Raw genomic sequence first — 21,495 nt, forward strand, 5'->3', positions numbered from 1 at the left:
GCGGGGTGGGGGGATCCTGGATTGATTTCTTTGAACGTCCGTCTCCCCGTCTAGACCGCAAACTCGCCGTGGGCACGGATTGTGTCCGTTTACTGTTCCCTTGGACTCTCCCAGGCGCTCAGTACAGTGCCCCCGCCCACACTAAGCGCTCAGTCGATACAAAATCGAACACGAGAAGCAACGCGGCCCAGCGGATAGAGCCCAGGCCTGGGATTCAGAAGGTCGCGGGTTCTAATCCCGCTTGCCTGCGGGGTGACCTTGGGCGAGTCGCTTCCCTTCCCCGTGCCTCAGTTCCCTCCTCTGTCAGAAGGGGCTCGTGAGCCCCACGTGCGACCGTGTCCGGCCCGATTGGCTCGGGTCCACCCCGGCGCTTAGTACAGTGCTCGGCGCGTAGTGAACGCTTAGCAAATACCGCGATTATTATGATTATCGAATGAATGCGTGAATTCCCTCGGAAGCCTCCAGGAAAATGGAGGCCTGGGGGTGAGGAGAGGCCTGGAAAGCCGTGGGGGTAGTGACCTTTGACCCCAACCTTACTGGACACCCCTGAGGGATCCCCCCATCCTCCCCCAAAAGAGTTGGGGGCCCCTGGTAGAGAAAATTGGTGGGGAAACAGGGGGTGTCCTCTCTACTGGAGAAGCAGTGTGGCTCAGTGGAAAGAGCCCGGGCTTTGGAGTCGGAGGTCATGGGTTCAAATCCTGGCTCTGCTGCTTGTCAGCTGCGTGACTTTGGGCGAGTCACTTCACTTCTCTGGGCCTCAGTTCCCTCATCTGGAAAATGGGGATTAAAAACTGGGAGCCCCACCGTGGGACAACCTGATCACCTTGTAATCTCCCCAGCGCTTAGAACAGTGCTTTGCACATAGTAAGCACTTAATAAATATCATTATTATTATTATTACTGGAGAAGCAGCATGGCTCCGTGGAAAGAGCCCGGGCTTTGGAGTCAGAGGTCGTGGGTTCAAATTCCGGCTCCGCCACTTGTCAGCTGGGTGACTTTGGGAGAGTCACTTCACTTCTCTGAGCCTCAGTTCCCTCATCTGTAAAATGGGGATTAAAAACTGTGAGCCCCCCGTGGGACAACCTGATCACCTTGTAATCTCCCCAGCGCTTAGAACAGTGCTTTGCACATAGTAGGCACTTAATAAATAACATTATTATTATTATTACTGGAGAAGCAGCGTGGCTCCGTGGAAAGAGCCCGGGCTTTGGAGTCGGAGGTCACGGGTTCAAATCCCGGCTCCGCCACTTGTCAGCTGGGTGACTTTGGGCGAGTCACTTCACTTCTCTGAGCCTCAGTTACCTCATCTGTCAAATGGGGATGAAGACTGTGAGCCCCCCGTGGGACAACCTGATCACCTTGTAATCTCCCCAGCGCTTAGAACAGTGCTTTGCACATAGTAAGCACTTAATAAATATCATTATTATTATTATTACTGGAGAAGCAGCATGGCTCCGTGGAAAGAGCCCGGGCTTTGGAGTCAGAGGTCGTGGGTTCAAATTCCGGCTCCGCCACTTGCCAGCTGGGTGACTTTGGGAGAGTCACTTCACTTCTCTGAGCCTCAGTTACCTCATCTGTCAAATGGGGATGAAGACTGTGAGCCCCACGTGGGACCACCTGATCACCTTGTAACCTCCCCAGTGCTTAGAACAGTGCTTGGCACCTAGTAAGTGCTTAATAAATGCCATCGTTATTATTATTATTCTCTGGGCCTCAGTTCCCTCATCTGTCAAATGGGGATGAAGACTGTGAGCCCCCCGTGGGGCAACCTGATCACCTTGTAACCTCCCCAGCGCTTAGAACAGTGCTTGGCACATAGTAAGTGCTTAATAAATGCCATCGTTATTATTATTATTACTTCTAGACTGTGAGCCCACTGTTGGGTAAGGACCGTCTCTATATGTTGCCAACCTGAATCTCCCAAGCGCTTAGTACAGTACTCTGCACACAGTAAGCGCTCAATAAATACGATTGATTGATTGATTGATTGATCATTATTAGTATTATTACTTCTAGACTGTGAGCCCACTGTTGGGTAGGGACCGTCTCTAGATGTTGCCAACTTGGACTTCCCAAGCGCTTAGTCCAGTGCTCTGCACACAGTAAGCGCTCAATAAATACGATTGATTGATTGATTGATCATTATTAGTATTATTACTTCTAGACTGTGAGCCCGCTGTTGGGTAGGGACCGTCTCTCTATGTTGCCAACTTGGACTTCCCAAGCGCTTAGTCCAGTGCTCAGCACACAGTAAGCGCTCAACAAATACGATTGATTGATTGATTGATCATTATTAGTATTATTACTTATAATAATAATGATTGAATGAATTATTAGTAAATACGGTTGAATGGATGCAAGACTCACCCAGCCCTTCTCTCTTCCCAGCTTCCTGTTCCAGGAGGAAAATCCAGAAACAGAAGCTGAAGGTAGAGCCCCCCTCCGCCCCGCGACCCCCGCACTAGGGATAAACTTCTGACGGGAAAAAAGAATCGAGCAAAGAAGGGCGTGATGGGAAAAGTTGGGAATCCCCATTCCCAGATTTGGCCTCCAAAAAAAGAATCGAGTAAAGAAGGGCGTGATGGGAAAAGCTGGGAATCCCCATTCCCAGATTTGGCCTCCAAAAAAAGAATCGAATAAAGAAGGGCGTGATGGGAAAAGCTGGGAATCCCCATTCCCAGATTTGGCCTCCAAAAAAAGAATCGAGTAAAGAAGGGCGTGATGGGAAAAGTTGGGAATCCCCATTCCCAGATTTGGCCTCCATCTGCTGCGTGACCTTGGATAAGTCACCTATGAGGCCGGAGAGATGGGAGATGAATCAGGGAGGGCTTCAGTGGGGTGTGAGACGTTGGGGGTTTGTGGGCAGGGACGGCCTCTCTTTATTGCCCTTTTGGACTTTCCCAAGCGCTTAGTACAGCGCTCTGCACCCTGTCATTCATCCATTCATTCGATCGTATTTATTGAGCGCTTGCTGGGTGCAGAGTGCTGTACTAAGCGCTTGGGAAGTCCAAGTTGGCAACATCTAGAGACGGTCCCTACCCAACAGTGGGCTTACAGTCTAGAAGAGTACACGGTAAGCGCTCAATAAATAGGATCGAACCGGTGAAGACTGCGAGCCCCATGTGGGACAGCGACTGTGTCCAACCCAATTTGCGAGAAGCGGCGGGGCTCAGTGACCGCAGCCCGGGCTTGGGAGTCAGAGGTCGTGGGTTCTAATCCTGCCCCCGCCAGTTGTCAGCTGTGTGACCTTGGGCAAGTCACTTCACTTCTCTGGGCCTCAGTTCCCTCACCGGGAAAATGGGGGTGAAGACCGTGAGCCCCACGGGGGACAACCTGATCACCTTGTATCTCCCCCAGCGCTTAGAACAGTGCTTGGCACATAGTATGCGCTCAACAAATACCATCATTATTGTCATTATTGTATCATCCACCCCAGCACTTAGTACAGAGCCTGGCACATAGTAAGCGCTCAACAAATACCATCATTATTATTATTATCGTATCCACCCCAGCGCTTAGTACGGTGCTTGGCACATAGTAAGCGCTCAACAAATACCATCATTATTATTATCATATCCACCCCAGCGCTTAATATGGTGCTTGGCACGTAGTAAGCGCTCACCAAATACTATTATTATTATTATTATTGTTATTATTATTCTTATCGTATCCACCCCAGTGCTCAGTCCAATGCCCGCAAGTAGTAAGCGCGTTCTCTGTCTCTTTGTCTCTGTACACTGTCTCTTTGTCTCTCTGTCTCTCATTCTGTCTCTGTCATCCCCTTGCTCTCTCTGTTTCCCTGTCTCCATCTCTCTCTGTGTCTCTCCGTCTCTGTCATCCCCCTCGCTCTCTCTCTGTTTCCCTGTCTCCATCTCTCTGTGTCTCTCCATCTCTGTCATCCCCCTCGCCCTCTCTCTGTTTCCCTGTCTCCATCTCTCTGTGTCTCTCCGCCTCTGTCGTCCCCCTCGCCCTCTCTTTGTTTCCCCATCTCCATCTCTCTGTGTCTCTCCATCTCTGTCATCCCTGTCGCTCTCTCTCTCTCTGTTTCCCTGTCTCCATCTCTCTCTGTGTCTCTCTGTCTCTGTCATCCCCTCGCTCTCTCTCTGTTTCCCTGTCTCCAGCTCTCTCTGTGTCTCTCCATCTCTGTCATCCCCCTCACTCTCTCTCTGTTTCCCCATCTCCATCTCTCTCTGTGTCTCTCCATCTCTGCCATTCCCCTCACTCTCTGTTTCTCTGTCTTCATCTCTCTCTGTGTCTCTCCATCTCTTTCATCCCCTCGCTCTCTGTTTCCCTGTCTCCATCTCTCTCTGTGTCTCTCCATCTTTGTCATTCCCCTCTCCCTCTCTCTGTTTCCCTGTCTCCATCTCTCTCTGTGTCTCTCCATCTCTGTCATCCGCCTCACTCTCTGTTTCATCTCCATCTCTCTCTGTGTCTCTCCATCTCTGTCATCCGCCTCACTCTCTGTTTCATCTCCATCTCAGTCTGTGTCTCTTCATCTCTGTCATCCCTCTCACCCTGTTTCCATCTCCATCTCTCTGTGTCTCTCCATCTCTTTCATCCCCTCGCTCTCTGTTTCCCTGTCTCCATCTCTCTCTGTGTCTCTCCATCTCTGTCATCCCACTCACCCTCTGTTTCCGTCTCCATCTCTCTGTGTCTCTCCATCTCTTCCATCCCCTTGCTCTCTGTTTCCCTGTCTCCATCTCTGTCTGTGTCTCTCTATCTCTGTCGTTCCCCTCACCCTCTCTGTTTCCCTGTCTCCATCTCTCTCTGTGTCTCTCCATCTCTGTCACCCCTCTCGCCCTCTGTTTCCATCTCCATCTCTCTGTATCTCTCCATCTCTGTCATCCCCCTCACACTCTCTCTCTTTTTCCCTGTCTCCATCTCTGTCTGTGTCTCTCCATCTCTGTCATCCCCCTTGCTCTCTCTCTGTTTCCCTGTCTCCATCTCTCTCTGTGTCTCTCCATCTCTGTCCTCTTCCCCCCCCCGTTTCCCCATCTGCATCTCTCTCTGTGTCTCTCCATCTCTGTCGTCCCCCTCTCCCATACCATCATCATTATTAATTATTATTATTATTATTATTATCATCCGGCGGTCGACCCCACCCTTCGCCCGGCAGCCAGCGGAGGGAAGGAGGTAGGCCGCGGCCTCCTCACTTATTCATTCATTCAATCGTATTTATTGAGCGCTTACTTTTTTTTGATGGCATTTATTAAGCGCTTACTGTGCTCCAAGCACTGTTCTAAGCACTGGGAAGGATACAAGGTGACCAGGTTGTCCCTCGTGGGGCTCACAGTCCCCATCCCCATTTTCCAGCTGAGGTCACTGGGGCCCAGAGAAGTGAAGCGACTCGCCCGAAGTCACCCAGCTGACAATTGGCGGAGCCGGGATTTGAACCCAGGACCTCTGACTCCAAAGCCCGGGCTCTTTCCTACTGAGCCACGCAGCTTCCCTCTCTCTCTCTCTCTCTGGTTCCCTGTCTCCATCTCTCTCTGTGTCTCTGCTTCACGCTGCTTACTGTGTGCAGGGCACTGTACTGAGCGCTTGGGAGGTTGGGCGGAGGCCCCTCACGGATTTTTTGGGGGGGTCTCGCTTTTTCCCTCCAGCAGGTGGAATTAGAGGAGGGGGTGCTGCCCCACGCCGGCCCCCAGGAGGTGGAAGACCCCTTCCCCATCCAAGAGACCGGCAAAGAAAGTCACATCTCCGAGCAGGAGAGGCAGTGAGGACCACCCACCCACCCACCCACCCACCCAGTGCTGAGCATCCTGGGATGCAGGACCAGGCCTAGTGGGGGGCTCCTGCGACCCCCTCCCCACGTCAGGACCTTCGGGCTGACCCCCCACCTTACCGGGAAAAGACCCTTCCCTGCTCCCCGGTTGCTAAAAGCAAGACGGAGGGCTTCGTGGAGGAGGAGGAGGCCGGCCTGAAGCGGGGGGCGGGGGGAGAGAGACGGACAGAGATGGAGAGACACAGAGAGATGGAGACGGGGAAACAGAGAGAGGGATGGGGGTGACAGAGATGGAGAGACACAGACGGAGATGGAGATGGAAACAGAGAGCGAGGAGGATGACAGAGATGGAGAGACACAGAGAGATGGAGACAGAGAGAGCGAGGGGGATGACAGAGATGGAGAGACACAGAGAGAGATGGAGATGGAAACAGAGAGAGAGAGCGAGGGGGATGGCAGATGGAGAGACACAGAGAGAGATGGAAACAGGAAAACAGAGAGCAAGGGGATGACAGAGATGGAGAGACACAGAGAGATAGAGACAGGGAAACAGAGAGAGAGAGAGAGTGAGGGGGATGACAGAGATGGAGAGACACAGAGAGATGGAGACGGAAACAGAGAGAGTGAGGGGGATGACAGAGATGGAGAGACACAGAGAGATGGAGACAGAGAGAGAGTGAGGGGGATGACAGAGATGGAAAGACACAGAGAGAGATGGAGATGGAAACAGAGAGAGAGAGCGAGGGGGATGACAGATGGAGAGACACAGAGGGAGATGGAAACAGGGAAACAGACAGAGAGCAAGGGGATGACAGAGATGGAGAGACACAGAGAGATAGAGACAGGGAAACAGAGAGAGAGTGAGGGGGATGACAGAGATGGAGAGACACAGAGAGAGATGGAGATGGAAACAGAGAGAGAGAGTGAGGGGGATGACGGAGATGGAGAGACACAGAGAGAGATGGAGACAGGGAAACAGAGAGCGAGGGGAACGACAGAGATGGAGAGACACAGACAGAGATGGAGACAGGGAAACAGAGAGCAAGGGGATGAAAGAGATGGAGAGACACAGAGAGATGGAGATGGAAACAGAGAGCGAGGGGGATGACAGAGATGGAGAGACACAGACAGAGATGGAGACGGAAACAGAGAGCGAGGGGGATGACAGAGATGGCGAGACACAGAGATGAAGATGGAAACAGAGAGCCAGGGGGATGACAGAGATGGAGAGACACAGAGAGATAGAGATGGAAACAGAGAGAGCGAGGGGGATGACAGAGATGGAGAGACACAGAAAGAGATGGAGATGGAAACGGAGAGCGAGGGGGACGACAGAGATGGAGAGACACAGAGAGAGATGGAGACGGGGAAACAGAGAGAGTGTGAGGGGAGTAGATGGAGAGACACAGAGAGAGATGGAGATGGGGAAACAGAGAGAGCAAGGGGATGACAGAGATGGAAAGACACAGAGAGAGATGGAGACAGGGAAACAGAGGGCGAGGGGGATGACAGAGATGGAGAGACACAGAGATGGAGAGGTCAACAGAGAGTGAGGGGGACGACAGAGATGCAGAGACGCAGAGAGAGATGGAGACGGAAACAGAGAGCGAGGGGGGCGACAGAGACAGAAAGAGAGACAAAGAGACAGAGACAGAGCGTGCGAGCGAGACAGAGATGCAGAGACACGCAGAGACAGACACAGAAAGAGCGAGAGAGACAGAATCAGAGAGAGATAATCATAATAATGATGGTATCTGTGAAGCGCTTACTATGTGCCGAGCACTGTTCTAAGCGCTGGGGGAGATACAAGGTGATCAGCTTGTCCCCCCGTGGGGCTCCCAGTCTTATTCCCCATTTGACAGATGAGGGAACTGAGGCCCAGAGAAGTGAAGTGACTTTCCCAAGGTCGCACAGTTGACAAGTTGAGAAGCAGCGCGGCTCAGTGGAAGGAGCCCGGGCTTTGGAGTCCGAGGTCATGGGTTCAAATCCCGGCTCTGCCGACTGTCAGCTGTGTGAGTTGGGGCAAGTCACTTCACTTCTCTGGGCCTCAGTTCCCTCATCTGGAAAATGGGGATTAAAAACTGTGAGGCCCCCCGTGGGACAACCTGATCACCTTGTAACCTCCCCAGCGCTTAGAACAGTGCTTGGCACATTGTAAGTGCTTAATAAATGCTATTATTATTATTATTATTACTACTACAAGGTGATCCGTGGGACAACCTGATCACCTTGTAACCTCCCCAGCGCTTAGAACAGTGCTTTGCACGTTGTAAGTGCTTAATAAATGCTATTATTATTATTATTATTATTACTACTACAAGGTGATCCGTGGGACAACCTGATCACCTTGTAACCTCCCCAGCGCTTAGAACGGTCCTTTGCACATAGTAAGCGCTTAATAAATGCAATTATTATTATTATTATTAAGTGTGGCAGAGCCACTTGAGAGATGCAAACAGAGACACAGAGAGACATAGAAAGAGCGTGTGCGAGAGACAGAGAGACACAGAGACAGACACAGAACATGAGAGACAGAGACAGACGCAGAGAGAGTGAGAGACAGAGAGAGACACAGAGAGAACGAGAGAGACAGAGAGAAGGGTGAGAGGTGGATGAGGGGGAGGGTTTGGGGCAGGCCTGTCGCTTTTGGGGTGTCTGTGGGGGTTCAATAAAGAAGCAGCATGGCTCAGTGGAAAGAGCCCGGGCTTTGGAGTCGAGGGTCATGGGTTCGAATCCCGGCTCCGCCCATTGTCAGCTGGGTGACCTTGAGCGAGTCCCTTCCCTTCCCTGGGCCTCAGTTCCCTCATCTGTAACATGGGGGTGAAGACTGGGAGCCCCCCCGGGGGGCAACCGGATCACCGTGTAACCTCCCCAGCGCTCAGAACAGTGCTTGGCACAGAGTAAGCGCTTAGCAAATGCCATCATTATTAGTAGCAATTAATCAATCGTATTTATGGAGCGCTTACTGTGTGCAGAGCACTGTACTAAGCACCGGACAATGGTCAGCGCTTCCCACACTCACAGGACAATAGTCAGGGCTTCCCACCCCCACGGGACAATGGTCAGCGCCTCTCACACCCGTAGCACAATGTTTAGCGCTTCCCACACCGACGGGACAATGGTTAGCGCGTCTTCCACCCATAGGACAATGGTCAGCGCTTCCCACACCCACGGGACAATGGTCGACGTTTCCCACACCCACGAGACAATGGTCAGCGCTTCCCACACCCACGGGACAATGGTTAGCGTCTCTTACACCCACGGGACAACGGTTAGCGCTTCCCACACCCACGGGACAATGGTCAGCGCTTCCCACACCCTTAGGGACAATGGTCAGCGCTTTTCACACCCACAGGACAATGGTTAACGTTTCTCACACCCACGGGACAATGGTCAGCGCTTCCCACACCCACGGGACAATGGTTAGCGCCTCTTACACCCACGGAACAACGGTTAGCGCTTTCCACACCCACGGGACAATGGTCAGCGCTTTCCACACCCTTAGGGACAATGGTCAGCGCTTCCCACACCCTTAGGGACAATGGTTAGCGCTTCCCACACCCCTTAGGGACAATGGTCAGCGCTTCCCACACCCACAGGACAATGGTCAGCGTGTGTTACATCCACGGGACAATGGTTAGCGCTTCCCACACCTACGGGACAATGGTTATCGTTCTCACACCCACCGGACAATGGTCAACGCTTCCCACACCCACGGGTCAATGGTCAGCGCTTCCCACACCCACGGGACAATGGTTAGCGCTTCCCACACCCACGGGACAATGGTTAGCGCTTCCCACACCCACGGGACAATGGTCGGTGCTTCCCAAACCCTTAGGGACAATGGTCAGCGCTTCTCACACCCACGGGACAAGGGTCAGCGCTTCCCACACCCACGGGACGATGGTCAGCGCTTCCCAAATCTTAGGGACAATGGTCAGCGCTTCCCACACCCAAAAGACAATGGTCAGCGCTTCCCATACCCACAGGGTAATGGTCAGCGCTTCCCACACCCTTAGGGACAATGGTTAGCGCTTCCCACACCCACGGGAAAATGGCCAGCGCTTCCCACACCCTTGGGACAATGGTTATCGCTTCCCACAAACACGGGACAATGGTCAGCGCTTCCCACAGCCTTAGGGACTGGTCAGCGCTTCCCACACCCACAGGATAATGGTCAGCGCTTCCCACACCCTTAGGGACAGTGGTTAGCGCTTCCCACACCCTTGGGACAATGGTCAGCGCTTCCCACACCCAAAGGACAATGGTTAGCGCTTCCCACACCCACGGGACAATGGTTAGCGCTTCCCACACCCTTGGGACAATGGTCAGCGCTTCCCACAGCCTTAGGGACAATGGTCAGCGCTTCCCACACCCACAGGATAACGGTCAGCGCTTCCCACACCCACGGGACAATAGCTAGCGCTTCCCACAGCCTTAGGGACAATGGTCAGCGCTTCCCACACCCACAGGACAATGGTCAGCATGTGTTACATCCACGGGACAATGGTTAGCGCTTTCCACACCCATGGGACAATGGTTAGCGCTTCCCACATCCACGGGACAGTGGTCAGCGCTTCCCACACCCATAGGACAATGGTTAGCGCGTCTTACACCCACAGGACAATGGTTTGCGCTTCCCACACCTACGGGACAATGGTTAGCGTTCTCACACCCACCGGACAATGGTCAACCCTTCCCACACCCACGGAACAATGGTCAGCGCTTCCCACAGCCTTAGGGACAATGGTTAGCGCTTCCCACAGCCTTAGGGACAATGGTCAGCGCTTCCCACACCCATAGGACAATGGCTAGCGCGTCTTACATCCACGGGACAATGGTCAGCGCTTCCCACACCCATAGGGACAATGGTCAGCGCTTCCCACCCCCACAGGACAATGGTTAGCGCCCCTCACACCCGTAGCACAATGGTTAGCGCCTCTTACACCCACGGGGCAATGGTTAGCGCTTCCCATACCCACGGGACAATGGTCAGCGCTTTCCACACCCTTAGGGACAATGGTCAGCGCTTTTCACACCCACAGGACAATGGTTAACGTTTCTCACAACCACGGGGCAATGGTCAGCGCTTCTCACACCCACGGGACAATGGTCAGCGCTTCCCACACCCTTAGGGACAATGGTCAGCGCTTCCCACACCCACAGGACAATAGTCAGCGTGTCTTACATCCACGGGACAATGGTTAGCGCTTTCCACACCCATGGGACAATGGTTAGCACTTCCCACATCCACGGGACAGTGGTCAGCGCTTCCCACACCCATAGGACAATGGTCAGTGCTTCCCACATCCACAGAACAATGGTTAGCGCTTCCCACACCCACGGGACAATGGTTAGCGCCTCTCACACCCGTAGGACAATGGTCAGCGCTTCTTACACCCACGCGACAATGGTCGACGTTTTCCACACCCACAAGACAATGGTCAGCGTTTCCCACACCCACGGACAACGGTTAGCGCGTCTTACACCCACGGGACAACGGTTAGCGCTTCCCACACCCACGGGACAATGGTCAGCGCTTTCCACACCCACGGGACAATGGTCAGTGCTTCCCAAACCCTTAGGGACAATGGTCAGCGCTTCTCACACCCACGGGACAATGATTAGCGCTTCCCACAGCCTTAGGGACAATGGTCAGCGCTTCCCACATCCAAAGGACAGTGGTTAGCGCTTCCCACCACGGGACAACGGTCAGCGCTTCCCACACCCAAAGGACAATGGTTATCGCTTCCCACACCCACGGGACAATGGTCAGCGCTTCCCACAGCCTTAGGGACTGGTCAGCGCTTCCCACACCCACAGGATAATGGTCAGCGCTTCCCACACCCTTAGGGACAATGGTCAGCGCTTCCCACACCCAAAGGACAATGGTTAGCGCTTCCCACACCCACGGGACAATGGTTAGCGCTTCCCACACCCATGGGACAATGGTCAGCGCTTCCCACACCTTTAAGGACAATGGTCAGCGCTTCCCACACCCTTAAGGACAACGGTCAGCGCTTCCCACACCCAAAGGACAATGGTTAGCGCTTCCCACACCCACGGGACAATGGTTAGCGCTTCCCACACCCTTGGGACAATGGTCAGCGCTTCCCAAACCCTTAGGGACAATGGTCAGCGCTTCCCACACCCACAGGATAATGGTCAGCGCTTCCCACACCCACGGGACAATGGTTAGCGCTTCCCACAGCCTTAGGGACAATGGTCAGCGCTTCCCACACCCACAGGGACAATGGTCAGCGCTTCCCACCCCCACAGGACAGTGGTTAGCGCCTCTCACACCCGTAGCACAATGTTTAGCGCTTCCCACACCCACGGGATAATGGTTAGCGCTTCCCACCCCCACAGGATAATGGTCAGCGCTTCCCACACCTATAGCCGAAGGGTTAGCGCTTCCCCGAAGCCCCTTCCCCCTTAGCCCCGAAGCAGCGTGGCTCAGCGGAAAGATCCCGGGCTTGGGAGGCAGAGGTCCTGGGTTCAAATCCCGCCTCCGCCAATTGTCAGCTGGGTGACTTTGGGCGAGTCGCTTCACTTCTCTGGGCCTCATTGTCCTCATCTGGAAAATGGGGATGAAGACGGTGACCCCCACATGGGACAACCAGATCACCTTGCATCCTCCCCATCATCATCATCATCAATCGTATTTATTGAGCGCTTACTATGTGCAGAGCACTGTACTAAGCGCTTGGGAAGTACAAATTGGCAACATATAGAGACAGTCCCTGGCCAACAGTGGGCTCACAGTCTAAAAGGGGGTCAGCGCTTAGAACAGTGCTTTGCACAGAGTAAACACTTAATAAATGCCATTATTATTATTATTATCATTATTATTCTCTGGACCTCAGTGACCTCATCTGGAAAATGGGGATGAAGACGGTGAGCCCCACATGGGACAACCTGATCACTTTTTATCCTCCCCAGTGCTTAGAACAGTGCTTGGCACATAGTAAGCGCTTAATAAATATTATTATTATTATTATGATTATTATTATTATTATTATTCTCTGGTCCTCAGTGACCTCATCTGGAAAATGGGGATTAAGCCTGTGAGCCCCCCGTGGGACAACCTGATTACCTTCTATCTACCCCAGGGTTTAGACCAGTGCTTTGCACAGAGTAAGCGCTTAATAAATGCCATTATTATTATTATTATTATTATTCTCTGGGCCTCAGTGACCTCATCTGGAAAATGGGGATGAAGACGGTGAGCCCCACATGGGGCAACCTGATCACCTTGTATCCTCCCCAGCGCTTAGAACAGTGCTTGGCACATAGTAAGCGCTTAATAAATGCCATTATTATTATTATTATTCTCTGGGCCTCAGTGACCTCATCTGGAAAATGGGGATGAAGACGGTGAGCCCCACATGGGGCAACCTGATCACCTTGTATCCTCCCCAGCGCTTAGAACAGTGCTTGGCACATAGTAAGCGCCTAATAAATGCCATCAAAAAAAAAAAAAGCGCAGGCCGGCAGGTGCAGAGCAGGCCTCGCCCGGGAGGTGGCGCTGCCTCCCTGGTTTTGCGCCTCAATCACTCAATCAATAATAAGAATAATAATAATGATAACATTCATTAAGCGCTTACTATGTGCCAAGCACTGTTCTAAGCGCTGGGGAGGTTACAAGGTGATCAGGTTGTCCCACGGGCGGCTCCCGGTCTTAATCCCCATTTTACAGATGAGGGAACTGAGGCATAGAGAATAATAATAATAATAATAATAATAATAATAATAATAATAATAATAATAATAATAATGGCATGTATTAAGCACTTACTATGTGCAAAGCACCATTATAAGCGCTGGGGAGGTTACAAGGTGATGAGGTTGTCTCACGGGGGGCTCACGGTCTTAAACTCCATTTTACAGATGAGGTAACTGAGGTACAGAGAATAATAATAATAATAATAATAATAATAATAATAATAATAATAATAATAGTGGCATGTATTAAGCGCTTACTATGTGCAAAGCACCGTTCTAAGTGCTGGGGAAGTTACAAGGTGATGAGGTTGTTCCACAGGGGGCTCACGGTCTTAATCCCCATTTTACAGATGAGGTAACTGAGGCACAGAGAATACTACTACTACTACTACTACTACTACTACTACTACTACTACTACTACTACTAATACTAATAATAATAATAATAATAATAATAATAATGGCATGTATTAAGCACTTACTATGTGCAAAGCACCATTCTAAGCGCTGGGGAGGTTACAAGGTGATGAGGTTGTCCCACGGGGGGCTCACGGTCTTAACCCCCATTTTACAGATGAGGTAACTGAGGCACAGAGAATAATAATAATAATAATAATAATAATAATAATAATAGCATGTATTAAGCGCTTAATATGTGCAAAGCACCGTTCTAAGCGCTGGGGAAGTTACAAGGTGATGAGTTTGTCCCACGGGGGGCTCACGGTCTTAATCCCCATTTTACAGATGAGGGAACTGAGGCACAGATAATAATAATAATAATAATAATAATAATAGCATGTATTAAGCGCTTACTATGTGCAAAGCACCGTTCTAAGCACTGTGGGAGGTTACAAGTTGTTGAGGTTGTCCCACGGGGGGCTCACGGTCTTAATTACCATTTTACAGATGAGGGAACTGAAGCACAGAGAATAATAATATAATATAATAATAATAATAATAATAATAATAATGGCATGTATTAAGCGCTTAATATGTGCAAAGCACCGTTCTAAGCGCTGGGGAAGTTACAGGGTGATCAGGTTGTCCCACGGGGGGCTCACGGTCTTAATCCCCATTTTGCAGATGAGGTAACTGAGACACAGAGAACAATAATAATAATAATGGCATGTATTAAGCGCTTACTATGTGCAAAGCACCGTTCTAAGCGCTGGGGAGGTTGGAGGTTACAAGGTGATGAGGTTGTCCCACGGGGGGCTCACGGTCTTAATCCCCATTTTGCAGATGAGGGAACTAAGGCACAGAGAATAATAATTAATAATAATAATAATAATAATAATAATAATGGCATGTATTAAGCGCTTACTGTGTGCAAAGCACCGTTCTAAGCGCTGGGGAGGTTACAAGGTGATGAGGTTGTCCCACGGGGGGCTCACGGTCTTAATCCCCGTTTTACAGATGAGAGAACTGAGGCACAGAGAATAATAATAATTACAATAATAATGATAATGATAATAATGGCATGTATTAAGCACTTACTATGTGCAAAGCACCGTTCTAAGCGCCGGGGAGGTTACAGGGGTGATCAGGTTGTCCCACGGGGGGCTCACAGTCTTAATCCCCATTTTACAGATGAGGGAACTGAGGCACAGAGAATAATAATAATAATAGCATTTATTAAGCGCTTACTATGTGCAAAGCACTGTTCTAAACGCTGTGGGAGGTTACAAGTTGATGAGGTTGTCCCACGTGGGGCTCACCGCCTTAATCCCCGTTTTACAGATGAGGGAACTGAGGCCCAGAGAAGTGAAGTGACTCATTCATTCAATTCATTCATTCAGTCGTATTTATTGAGTGCTTACTGTGTGCAGAGCACTGTACTAAGCGCTTGGGAAGTCCAAGTTGGCAACATCTAGAGACGGTCCCTACCCAACAGCGGGCTCACAGGCTAGAAGGGGGAGACAGAGGACAAAACAAAACATATAAAACAAATAAAATAAATAGAATGAATATGTACAAGTGAAATAAATAAATAAATATTCATTCAATCGTATTTGTTGGGCGCTTACTGTGTGCAGAGCACTGTACTAAGCGCCTGGGAAGGACAAGTCGGCAACAGATAGAGACGGTCCCTACCGCCCAAAGTCACCCAGCTGGCAATTGGCAGAGCTGGGATTTGAACCCATGACCTCTAACTTGTCTGCTGTGCGACCTTGGTCGAGTCACTTCACTCCTCTGGGCCTCAGTTCCTTCATCTGTAAAACGGGGATGAAGACTGTGAGCCCCATGCGGGATAATAATAATAATGATAATGATGGCATTTGTTAAGCGCTTACTATGTGCCAAGCACTGTTATAAGCGCTGGGGAGGTTACAAGGTGATCAGTTTGTCCCATGTGGGGCTCACAGTCTTCATCCCCAGTTTCCAGATGAGGTCACTGAGGCCCAGAGAATAATAATCATCATCATCAATCACATTTATGGAGCGCTTACTGTGTGCAGAGCACTGTACTAAGCGCTTGGGAAGTACAAGTTGGCAACATATAGAGACAGTCCCTACCCAACAGTGGGCTCACCCCAGCGCTTAGAATGGTGCTTAGCACATAGTAAGTGCTTAACAAATGCCATTATTATTATTATTATTTTTATTACTTAGTCGTATCACTGATTGATGATGGATGGAAAACTCCTGGGCCCCTTTCAGTAATAATAATAATAATAATAATAATAATAATAATAATAATAATACAATGATTGTACTTGGTAAGCGCTTACTATGTACCAAGAAGCAGCGTGGCTCAGTGGAAAGAGCCTGGGCTTGGGAGTCAGAGGTCATGGGTTCAAATCCCGGCTCTGCCAATGGTCAGCTGGGTGACTTTGGGCAAGTCACTTCACTTCTCTGGGCCTCAGTTACCTCATCTGGAAAATGGGGGCCTGTATGTATGTATATGCACCTGTATATATGTTTGCACGTAGTTATTACTCTATTTATTTGTACATATTAATTGTAATTATTTTATTTTGTTAATATGGTTTGTTTTGTTCTCTGTCTCCCCCTTCTAGCCTGTGAGCCCACTGTTGGGTAGGGACCGTCTCTATACGTTGCCAACTTGGACTTCCCAAGCGCTTAGTCCAGTGCTCTGCACACAGGAAGCGCTCAATAAATACGATTGAATGAATGAATGAATGAGTCCCCCGTGGGACAACCTGATCACCTTGTAACCTCCCCAGTGCTTAGAACAAGTGTTTTCCACATAGTAAGCGCTTAATAAATGCCATTATTATTATTATTATTATTATTACTAAGCACTGGGGAGATACGAGGTAATCGGGTTTTCCCAGGGGGGGCTCACAGTCTCCATCCCCATTTTCCAGAGGAGGGGACTGGAAAATCCCCTCTGGACTCGGGATTTTTTTTTTTAATGGCATTTATTAAGCGCTTACTATGTGCAAAGCACTGTTCTAAGCACTGGGGGGGATACAAGGTGATGAGGTTGTCCCTCATGGGGCTCACAGTCTTAATCCCCATTTTACAGATGAGGTAACTGAGGCACAGAGAAGTTAAGTGACTTGCCCAAAGTCACACAGCTGGCAATTGGTGGAGCCGGGATTTGAACCCATGACCTCTGACTCCAAAGCCTGGGCTCTTTCCTACTGAGCCACTCTGCTTCCCTCAGAGGGATTGCCTTTCTCTGTCGCCAAACTGTACTTTCCAAGCGCTTAGTACAGCGCTCCGCACACAGTAAGCGCTCCATAAATACGATTGCATGAATGAGTGAACCGGGATTAGACGTATTTATTTATTGTACGTATTTATTACTCTATTTATTGATTTAATTTACTTGTCCATATCTATTCTATTTATTTTATTTTGTTAATATGTTTGGTTTTGTGGTCTGTCTCCCCCTTCTAGACTGTGAGCCCACTGTTGGGTAGGGACCCTCTCTATATGTTGCCAACTTCCCAAGCGCTTAGTACAGTGCTCTGCACACAGTAGGCGCTCAATAAATACGATTGATTGATTGATTGATTAGAACCCAGGCCTCCTGAATCCCGGGCCTGCTCTTTTTCCAAGCGGCCTGACAGCAGGGTGATAAGGGAAGCCCAGGGATGGAATAAATCATCGAAATGTGAGATATGACATTATCGCCCGGAGAAGCGAGCGATGCGTCTTGGAAAAGCGCCCTGACCTTGAGAGAGACGCGGAAGATGGCAGGAATTTTTGTGTGGTGGTTGGGAATTAGTCCAGTGCTCTGCACACGGTAAGCGCTCAATAAATACGATGAATTTCGAAGTCATCTCTCCAAAGAGATGGAGAGCAGAGTTCTTGGAAAAAACCAGTTGACGTCGCGCAGTCCGGTGGGATTTATTGAGCGCTTACCGTGTGCAGGGCACTGTACTGAACCCTTCAGGGAGTCTAATACAGTTTTTGGAGACAAGATCCCTGCCTCCGCTGTCAGGAGAAGCAGCGTGGCTCAGTGGAAAGAGCCCTGGCTTGGGAGTCGGAGGTCATGGGTTCAAATCCCGCTCCGCCAATTGTCAGCTGGGTGACTTTGGGCAAGTCACTTCACTTCTCTGGGCCTCAGTTCCCTCATCTGGAAAATGGGGATGAAGACTGGGAGCCCCCCGTGGGACAACCTGATCACCTTGTAACCTCCCCAGCGCTTAGAACAGTGATTTGCACATTGTAAATGCTTAATAAATGCTATTATTATTATTATTACTACTACAAGGTGATCCGTGGGACCACCTGATCACCTTGTAACCTCCCCAGTGCTTAGAACAGTACTTTGCACATAGTAAGCGCTTAATAAATGCCATTATTATTATTCTCTGTGCCTCAGTTGCCTCATCTGCAAAATGGGGATTAAAACTGTGAGCCCCCCGTGGGACACCCTGATCACCTTGTAACCTCCCCAGTGCTTAGAACAGTACTTTGCACTTAGTAAGCGCTTAATAAATGCCATTATTATTATTCTCTGTGCCTCAGTTGCCTCATCTGTAAAATGGGGATTAAGACTGTGACCCCCCCGTAGGACAACCTGATCACCTTGTAACCTCTCCAGTGCTTAGAACAGTGCTTTGCACATAGTAAGTGCTTAATAAATGCCATCATTATTATTATTATTATTATTACAAGCTGATCTGGTTGTCCCCCATGGGGCTCCTGGTCTTCATCCCCATTTTCCAGATGAGGGCACTGAGGCACAGAGAAGCAAAGTGACTCACCCAAGGTCACACAGCAGACATGTGGCGGAACTCACGACCTCTGACTCCCAAGCCCGGGCTCTTTCCACTGAGCCACGCTGCTTCTCACTTTGGGCGAGCCGCTGCACTTCTCTGGACCTCAGTTGCCTCATCTGTAAAATGGGGATGAAGACCCCGCGAGGGTCAACCTGATGACTTTGTAACTCCCCCAGCGCTTAGGACGGTGACTGGCACATAGTAAGCACTTAACAGGCACAATAATAATAATAATAATAATAATAATAATAATAATAATAATAAATTGTTTTATTATATAAAACAATGATTATGATAATATTATTACAACAATAATTATCATATTATTATAATACTATTATAATACTACTATATCATGATATCTTATAATGTCATACATTAATTATCATATTGTATTACATTGCATTATATTATATTATATTATATTATATTATATTGTATTATATTATATTATATTATATTATATTATATTATATTGTATTATATTATATTATATTATATCATAACATATTATATTATGTCATATTATATCATATTATATCATATTATATTATATTATATTATATTATATTATATTATATTATATTATATTATATTATATTATATTATTATATATTATATTATATTATACTATACTATATTATATTATATTATATATTATATTGTATTATATCATATCATATTATATTATATTGCATTATGCTATATCATATTATATATTTTATATTATTATATTATATTATATTATATTATATTATGTTATGTTATATTCTATTCTATTCTATTCTATTCTATTATACTATATTGTATTCTATTGTATTCTATTCTATTCTATTATTGTATCATTATTCATTCAATCGTATTTATTGAGCGCTTACTGTGTGCAGAGCACTGTACCAAGCGCTTGGGAAGTACAAGTTGGCAACATATGATTATATTATTATTTTATTATATTACAGCCATGATCCCAGCCCACAAGGACTGTCTACCGGGAGAGAGACAAGTGGCTCTGAACTGTCACTCCCAACTCTCAAATAAATTCCCCCCAAATTCACTTCCGCTCGGCGAAGGGGTGGCATCCATGGCCGTAGAGCACGGAAATTTTCCTTTTAATCAATCAATCAATCGTATTTATTGAGCGCTTACTATGTGCAGAGCACTGTACTAAGCGCTTAGGAAGTACAAATTGGCAACACATAGAGACAGTCCCTACCCAACAGTGGGCTCACAGTCTAAAAGATGGCATTTAATGGCATTTCTCAAGTGCCCCAGGTACTGTACTATTTATTTGGTGGATGATGTGCATTTAGCTTTAATTCTATTTGTTCGGACGACTTGACACCCGTCCGCATGTTCTGTTTTGTCGTCTAGACTGTGAGCCCGCTGTTGGGTAGGGACCGGCTCTATATGTTGCCGACTTGGACTTCCCAAGCGGTTAGTCCAGTGCTCTGCACGCAGGAAGCGCTCAATAAATACGATTGAATGAATGAATGACTGAATGTACTAAGCGCCGGGAAAGATCCAAGCTAATCAGAAGGGCGTAGGGCCTCTCCACCTAATTCCCCATCCTCCAGATAAGACAACTGAGGCCCAGAGCAGTGAAAGCGACTGGCCCAACCAAGGCCACCGGGCGGATGGGTGGCGGAGGCGGAATTAGAACCCAGGCCCTTCCCTCCAAGGCCTCACCGCCCGACCAGGCCGCGCCGCTCGATTAGACGCCTTCATTTCTCGGCCCGTCTGCGAGCGGCGAGAAAACCGGGAGCCTTTCGTGATCTGTATATATGTATATACGTTTGTACATATTTATTACTCTATTTATTTATTTATTTGACTTGTACATATCTATTCTATTTTATTTTGTTAATATGTTTGGTTTTGTTCTCTGTCTCCCCCTTCTAGACTGTGAGCCCACTGTTGGGTAGGGACCGTCTCTAGATGTTGCCAACTTGTACTTCCCAAGCGCTTAGTACAGTGCTCTGCACACAGGAAGCGCTCAGTAAATACGATTGGTTGATTAACAAATGCCATCATCATCATTATTATTATTAGAACAAGTGCTTTGCACATAGTAAGCGCTTAACAAATGCCATCATAATAATTATTATTATTAGAACAGTGCTTTGCACATAGTAAGCGCTTGCCATCATCATTATCATTTTTATTAGAACAAGTGCTTTGCACATAGTAAGTGCGTAACAAATGCCATCATAATTATTATTATTATTAGAACAGTGCTTTGCACATAGTAAGCACTTAACAAATGCCATCATCATTATCATTATTATTAGAACAGTGCTTTGCACATAGTAAGCGCTTAACAGTCTCTTAGACTGTGAGCCCACTGTTGGGTAGGGACTGTCTCTATATGTTGCCAACTTGTACTTCCCAAGCGCTTAGTACAGTGCTCTGCACACAGTAAGCGCTCAATAAATACGATTGATTGATTAACAAATGCCATCATTCTTCTTATTATTATTAGAACAAGTGCTTTGCACATAGTAAGCGCTTAACAAATGCCATCATAATTATTATTATTATTAGAACAGTGCTTTGCACATAGTAAGCGCTTAACAAATGCCATCATCCTTATCATTATTATTAGAACAAGTGCTTTGCACATAGGAAGCGCTTAACAAATGCCATCATTATTATTATTATTATTATTAGAACAGTGCTTTGCACATAGGAAGCGCTTAACAAATGCCATTATTATTATTATTATTATTATTAGAACAGTGCTTTGCTCATAGGAAGCGCTTAACAAATGCCATCATCATTATTATTATTATCATTAGAACAGTGCTTTGCACATAGGAAGCGCTTAACAAATGCCATCATTATTAT

General features: G+C 48.2%; 1 protein-coding gene across 1 annotated transcript in view; it reads left to right on the forward strand.

Annotated features, from left to right (window-relative positions):
* Positions 1-5,720, forward strand: part of CD40 (CD40 molecule) — a 28,549-nt gene extending 22,829 nt beyond the window's left edge. Inside the window, exons 8-9 of the mRNA XM_038750622.1 lie at positions 2,389-2,429; positions 5,604-5,720. Coding sequence (XP_038606550.1) covers positions 2,389-2,429; positions 5,604-5,720 — 158 coding nt within the window. The remainder of the gene's footprint in view (positions 1-2,388; positions 2,430-5,603) is intronic.
* Positions 5,721-21,495: the final 15,775 nt, after the last annotated feature.

This window comes from Tachyglossus aculeatus, chromosome 8 (genome assembly GCF_015852505.1).
Source record: "Tachyglossus aculeatus isolate mTacAcu1 chromosome 8, mTacAcu1.pri, whole genome shotgun sequence".
Lineage (NCBI taxonomy): Eukaryota > Metazoa > Chordata > Mammalia > Monotremata > Tachyglossidae > Tachyglossus > Tachyglossus aculeatus.